The sequence below is a fragment of the Impatiens glandulifera genome, chromosome 4 (genome assembly GCF_907164915.1).
Source record: "Impatiens glandulifera chromosome 4, dImpGla2.1, whole genome shotgun sequence".
NCBI classification, from domain to species: domain Eukaryota; kingdom Viridiplantae; phylum Streptophyta; class Magnoliopsida; order Ericales; family Balsaminaceae; genus Impatiens; species Impatiens glandulifera.
The window spans coordinates 2,737,128-2,743,782 of NC_061865.1; the positions used below are offsets into that span (position 1 = coordinate 2,737,128).

At 36.6% G+C, this 6,655-nt stretch overlaps 1 protein-coding gene across 1 annotated transcript; it reads left to right on the top strand.

Moving 5' to 3' along the window:
- The first annotated feature begins 361 nt into the window (after positions 1–361).
- On the top strand, positions 362–2,850 carry LOC124933824 (aspartic proteinase A1-like). The gene is made up of 12 exons (XM_047474264.1): positions 362–688; positions 769–853; positions 955–1,049; positions 1,144–1,256; positions 1,334–1,502; positions 1,580–1,619; positions 1,766–1,830; positions 1,910–2,023; positions 2,098–2,292; positions 2,365–2,484; positions 2,579–2,676; positions 2,763–2,850. The coding sequence occupies exons 1-12, from the start codon at positions 362–364 to the stop codon at positions 2,848–2,850; spliced, it is 1,509 nt and encodes a 502-aa protein (XP_047330220.1).
- The last annotated feature ends 3,805 nt before the right edge of the window (positions 2,851–6,655 follow it).

The window sequence follows — 6,655 nt, forward strand, 5'->3', positions numbered from 1 at the left end:
ATTTGACTTAAAATATCGAAAAGTTAATAATTTGAAAAAAATTGAAATGGTCGGATTCAGAGAATATAAACCTAAATCTGGTTCATTTGCTTTACTGATACTTTTCGTCGTCATTTTAACCCGATCAACCAGTGAACGCCACCTTTTCATCAGCATTCAGCAAAAACTACTTTAGGAGAACAATTTAAGCTCTAGAAATGTCGATATATATCCATCAACATCGATTCATTGCGTCTTCGTTTTGCTACGGAGGAGGCGTCTGTAGGTGATCAGCAATCTTATATATATATATACATGTCGTGTCAGTTAATTAATTAGTCGATTTCTGCATTTTCTGAATCAACTTTTCAGGTGATCAAGCATGGGAACAAAGTTTAGTGCAGCAGTTATCACTCTTTTTCTTTCATCCCTCCTTCTTCAACAGGCGTTTTCTGAATCCAACGATGGAATCGTTAGAATTGGACTCAAAAAGTTTAAGTTAGATGAAAACAACCGGATCCCTGTTCAGATTACCACGCAAATACTGGATTCTCAAAATGCTGACGGCATTGTAAAGCTAACGAATTTCATGGACATGCAGTACTATGGTGAGATTTCAATCGGTACACCACCACAGAAATTCACTGTGCAATTTGATACAGGAAGCTCTAATCTGTGGATACCTTCCTCAAGAAGGTGCTACTTATCTGTAAGTTTGATCATATATCATTCAAAAAAATTTTATTAGGGGAGAAAATTGTGTTGAATTTGCCTCTGTTTCTCCTGCAGCGTTGGTGTTTCTATGTCCCTCGTTCAAGAACATATAAGAAGAACAAATACGATGCCCGTCGTTCAAGAACGTATAAAAAGAACGGTTGGTGTCTGTTGCAACTTTTATAGAAATAACTTCATGTAAGCAACAAAGCAGGAAGGTGATATTGAATTGAAACATAATAATGTTGCTGTTTTGCACAGGAACATCTGCTGAGATACACTATGATTCAGGTTCAATAGCTGGCAGGTTTAGCCAAGACAATATTTTAGTTGGTGGTTTAACAATCAAGAATCAGGTTATTATATATATACAACATTAGCCTTTCATAGATTTTCCAAATCATAATTTCTTTAATACTAATACTATACTTAAATTCTCTACAACTACAGGACTTCATTGAAGCAACAAGAGTGTCCCGTTCTATATTTAAGTTTGCTAAGTTTGATGGCATTCTTGGCCTTGGATTTCGGGAGCTAACAGATTATGGTGTTGTTCCAATATGGTATGCACTATCTATGTAAAAACAAAATTTGTTGTGATATTCATTTTAAGATAAGGAGTAACCTCTCATATTTGCAGGTACAACATGATGAACCAGGGACTGATTCGGAATCCAGTGTTCTCATTTTGGCTTAATAGAAACGCAAAAGAAGTGGAAGGAGGTGAACTTGTGTTTGGTGAGATTGATCCAAAGCATCACAAGGGGAGCCATACTTATGTCCCTGTGACCCACAAGCCTTATTGGCAGGTTGTGAAACTTATATATATATTTTTAATTTGTATGGTTGTTTCCTTTATAACCTTATAATGTGTTTGATCTTGTAGTTTGATATGAGTAATGTTTCAATCAATGGTCAATCAATAGGTAAGTTCTTTCATCAATCATTCATAAAAGAAGAGGTCATTTCTTAAACTAAGAGATAGTGTGTAATGGGAAGTCATGTTGGTGGTATGAAAAAGAAAGAAAAAGAGAGAACATGTCATTTATTGATTATTGAGTACATTTTGAAGGTGTTTGCAGATCTGGTTGTTCTGCAATTGCGGATTCTGGAACTTCTTTGTTGGCAGGTCCAACGGTATGTGAAACTGAAAAAGAGTTTTAATTTGTTGTTAATATAATGGCCGATAAATAATAAATTATTTTTATAACTGTAGACTGCTATTACCATGCTAAACCATGAAATTGGAGTCAAGGGAGTAGTAAGTCATGAATGCAAGTCAATTGTTAAAGAGTATGGACAAACCATTCTGAAAATGCTCCTAGAAGAGGTTGTTATTTTTCTTATTAAAATTTGATTTTTCTTAAAATACACAAATTCTAATATTGTCTTAACTTTTAATAGGCTAAGAAAATTTGTTCCCTAAATGGATTATGCCCAGTTAATGGAACTAAGCGTATCGAGAAAAATAGTAATAGAATAACATCACATGTTTTCTCTATCGGCATGTGCGATACTTGTGAAATGATAGTTGTGTGGATGGAGAGTCGGCTAGTGAAGAAACAAACAAAAAATGATATTTTAAACTATGTTAATAAGGTAAATGTTTATTATTCTCAATTAAAATCATTTAAATTAACATTATAATAAAAAAAATAATGTTTACATCAGCTCTGTGATTCACTGCCAAGACCATATCAAGCATCAACTGTGAATTGTTCACAAATTTCCTCAATGCCTATAGTTTCGTTTTTAATTGGTGGTAGAAAATTTTCCCTCTCGTCTAAGGAGGTAAATACATATCTATCTTATTTTACCTTAATTGTTATATATTTTGTGCTCTTATTGAAATTGTTGATAAAATATTTATTTTGTCCTAAATTAGTGTATATGGAAGATGGGAGAAGGTGCTGCTGAAGAATGCAAAAGTGGCTTTATTTCTTTGGATGATAATTTTAATTTGCCTCCTTATAAACCCTTTTGGTTTGACACAATCTCTCCTCTTTTTTCTAAAATGAAAATAAATAAATAAATGTATTGATAAATTTATATTAATGTGTTCTATGAAGGATTTTGGGGGACATATTCATGGTTCGTTATCATACCGTATTTGACTTTGGAAGATCGAGAATTGGATTTGCGGATGCTGCAGGATAATAATAAACACATATTTGTTAACTTCATTTATGTTTACAATAATGTTTGGGGTAAATTTATTCCATTTACAATATTTATATTGAGTATATTATCAATTAAAATATTCTTTATGATTAAACATGCATTAAAACTCATTTATTCATATCTTTTATCTCTTTTTTAACATATTTTAAACTAGAATAGTCTCATTATCAAGAACTATGATAGAGAATTGTAAGTCAAATTTAATAAAATAAAATATATTAAATAAAAACCAAAACATTTAAAAATAATTAAATAAAATATTAATGTCGAACTAATTTGACTATCGAATTTTAACGAATTGATAATTTTAAATACCGAATTTTTGAAAATCGATAGTCAAAACTCTTAATTTGATGAAATTCGGTAATTAAATTAATTAAATATAATTTTTTTATTTTTAAATTTATAATTTATAATGCCAAGCATTTTATTTGAAATGGTTGATCCATGGGATTAACCAGGATTCATCTAGCATAGGCATGATCTGTATCACAGAAACAACTATAAACAATGATCTCCTTTTGATTTTAGAAAAATGAGATCTGACTTGTAAATGTTCATTTAGTCGAATTTTCAAACATATATATAGCAGTCATCTAACTATTTGATGATGTGTTTTTGCTATTTTGTATATTGTATCCGGAATTTTGTTGATATGGGGAGATCATAAAAGAGTATTTGTTCACACCAATAATGGAGAGGTTAACACTTTTATAAATCGGAAAACATAAACTCAATTGAAAAAAAGTTATTATCTACATAATAATGTCTTTGAGGACAAGGAATATCGATTTATTGCATTCTAGATTAAACATCTCGTAACATTGTGTTACGGTCTGTTCATCAAAAACCTCGGTCCTAAAATATTTTATTCACCCGTCTCTCGGCCCAAGTGTGCATATGGGCCAGTTTATGTTTTTTTATGGAATAATTTTGTTTTGTCTACTCTCTCTCTTATTTCTCTTGAAACCGAATTCTGTTATGTTAGAAGTAGTTGTAACCGAATACTTTTGGGTAAATCAGCCTCTTTAAATGGTGATGTCCACCCCACTTTTTGGGGCTATGAATTGAATATTTTGGAACTTGGTGCTCTAAGTTATCTCTCGGCCCTCATCCCCTTCCTGGACTACTAGGTGTAATCTAGTGGTATTTCTCTTCTCCCCTTTGGCTCTTCTCTCCTTAACCTCGAATTCTCTTCTCATTCTATGTCCGCTGCGCTTGAGTATTGAATCCCACCATCGGTCCCGATCATCAAGAACCCGTTTCTTGAATTAAAGAACTTGAAAGGCTCGGTTATAGTTTAATGCTTAACAATTGGTATCAGAGCTGACCGATTCTCAACATGGTAGAAACTCGCTAGCAATCAGAAATTGATGCGCTCAAAGCCCTTATTGAAAACCTGTCCCAACTAACAGCTGCGATGCAAGCTGCCATAGACTGAAGATTTGATGCGGCTGAAGAAAGAATGGCAGCCTTTGAGAGCGTGCATCTGGAAATGTGCAAGAACCCCGCCACAGACCCTATGATGATAATTTTTTCCACGGTCCTTAACCATCTAGGCCCCCGCACCCTGGCCAGAACCGCGACCAACACTATGCTCCTCCTACTCGGCTAACCAAGGTCGATTTTCCTCGGTTTGATGGGTCGGATGTCGAGGACTGGCTAATATCTGTCGAACAATTTTTCAGGGTGGACAAAACTAAGGATACCACTAAATTATAAATCGCCCCCATTCATTTTTCTGGCGAAGCAAGAATGTGGTACGAGTCATATCTTCAAAACCGAAATCATATGGAAGCCTTATCTTGGGACGTGTTCAAAAGAGACTTTATGACTCAATTCGGGCCCTCTATACATGACACACCAATGAGACAGCTGATGAATTTAAAACAAGTTGGGTCCGTTCAAGAATATAATCTCCGGTACATGTCGATCTCTCAAAAGTTATTACATATGCCAAGGGACTACGTCATAGATTGCTACTTGTCCAGTCTAAGGGAGGAAATTGCAAACTGCATCAGGTTGCGATTCCCGGATTCTTTAAACGAAGCCATGGCCATGGCTAAAGTTCAAGAAGCAACATATCGGTCATTAATGAGAAGTGGTAACTTGTACAGCGATGAAGCACCGTTGCTGCCCACGCCATACAATATCAACACAGCCGGGCCGAGCACCAATACCGACTTCAAGAATTCATTATATGGGTCCTCTTCAAATGCAAACCAGGGCCATGTTAAGCAATTAGACCCAGCCTCAATGGATGAAAAGCGAAAGAAGGGCCTATGCTACTCTTGCAATGAAAAATGGCAATCAAACCATAGGTGTAAATCAAATTTATTTATGGTCTCGACCGATCAAGAAGATTAAGAACCCTACCAAGAACCTGTTTTGGATGATCTACCTTCATTGCTCGGCCCAAGGGATGAACCAACCATATCCTCACATGCCTTGACCGGGTTTAAAGCTTTTTAAACGCTCCAGATTCTTGGCAAAATTGGGAACCTGCCAGTGGTGATCTTGATCGATACAGGCAGCACCCACAATTTTATCAATAGCAGTATTTTGGATAAAATAGACCACAAAAGCATAGCAACCCAGGTGCAATCGGTTAGAGTGGTCGATGGGTCTAATGTGTTATGTTCTAGTGTTTGCAAGGACTTGAAGTGGACGATGGAAGGCAATGAATACCAAACAGAAATGAAAGTAATTTCCATGGACGGATATGATATTGTGTTGGGAATTGAATGGTTGATTACTCTAGGCCCGTCTTCTTGGGACTTTGAAAAGCTGACCCTATCCTATGAGAAGCAAGACAGAACCACGGTCCTAAAAGGGATTCCTCGGTCGCAGGCCAGTTTGATGCATGAAAACCAGCTGGAAAAGACCTTAGATGAATATAGTGTTGCTTCCAAAATGCAAATAAAGAGTAAGCCCGAAGGCCAAACTGTTTCACTCGCGGCAATGACTTTGGAAGATATCCCTAACGATCTAATTAGAAGTTATGGCTCCTTTGATGCTGCTGTTATGCTGGTTCGGAAAAAAGACTTGGCCTGGATTTTTGAGCCAAGTATGGAGTTTAATCGAAGATGGAAGAAATTATTTTTGCACCAGGCGCTGGGGACATTGCAACAACCAAGGCCAGCTCTAAACACTGAAAAAATCGACCTTAGGTGCACAGAAATTCCTCACATGGGCGGAGTGGCAAGCGACCCGGCAACGCAAAAGACCGGAAGGACCCGGCCAGTTCCACTACTGAAGCGATTCTACCGAAAGTTTTTTGAGAAAATACGGTCTTATGCTGCGACCATTGCTGAATGTGCCGAAGCCCGACCGAAGCAATAGTTTTGAAGTTGAAGATGTGTATTAGAGGCTGACCAGTCCACGGTTTTTTCGTCGAGGGCGACGAACCTCGAAGGGGGAGATTATGTTACGGTCTGCTCATCAAAAACCTCGGTCCTAAAATATTTTATGCACCCGTCTCTCGGCCCAAGTGTGCATATGGGCCAGTTTATGTTTTTTTATGGAATAATTCTGTTTTGTCTACTCTCTCTTTTATTTCTCTTGAAACCGAATTCTGTTATGTTAGAAGTAGTTGTAACCGAATACTTTTTGGTAAACCAGCCTCTTTAAATGGTGATGCCCATCCCACTTTTTGGGGCTATGAATTGAATATTTTGGAACTTGGTGCTCTAAGTTATCTCTCGGCCATCATCCCCCTTCTTGGACTACTAGGTGTAATCTAGTGATATTTCTCTTCTCCCCTTTGGCTCTTCTCTCCTTA

What these genes read in the sequence shown, in the direction of transcription:
- LOC124933824 (XM_047474264.1), top strand. Translation starts at nt 362, where the DNA reads ATGGGAACAAAGTTTAGTGCAGCAGTTATCACTCTTTTTCTTTCATCC. An exon ending in AAGAACGTATAAAAAGAACG is followed by an intron (nt 854 to 954) that starts GTTGGTGTCTGT and finishes TGTTTTGCACAG; the next exon opens with GAACATCTGCTGAGATACAC. An exon ending in CTTTGTTGGCAGGTCCAACG is followed by an intron (nt 1,831 to 1,909) that starts GTATGTGAAACT and finishes TTATAACTGTAG; the next exon opens with ACTGCTATTACCATGCTAAA.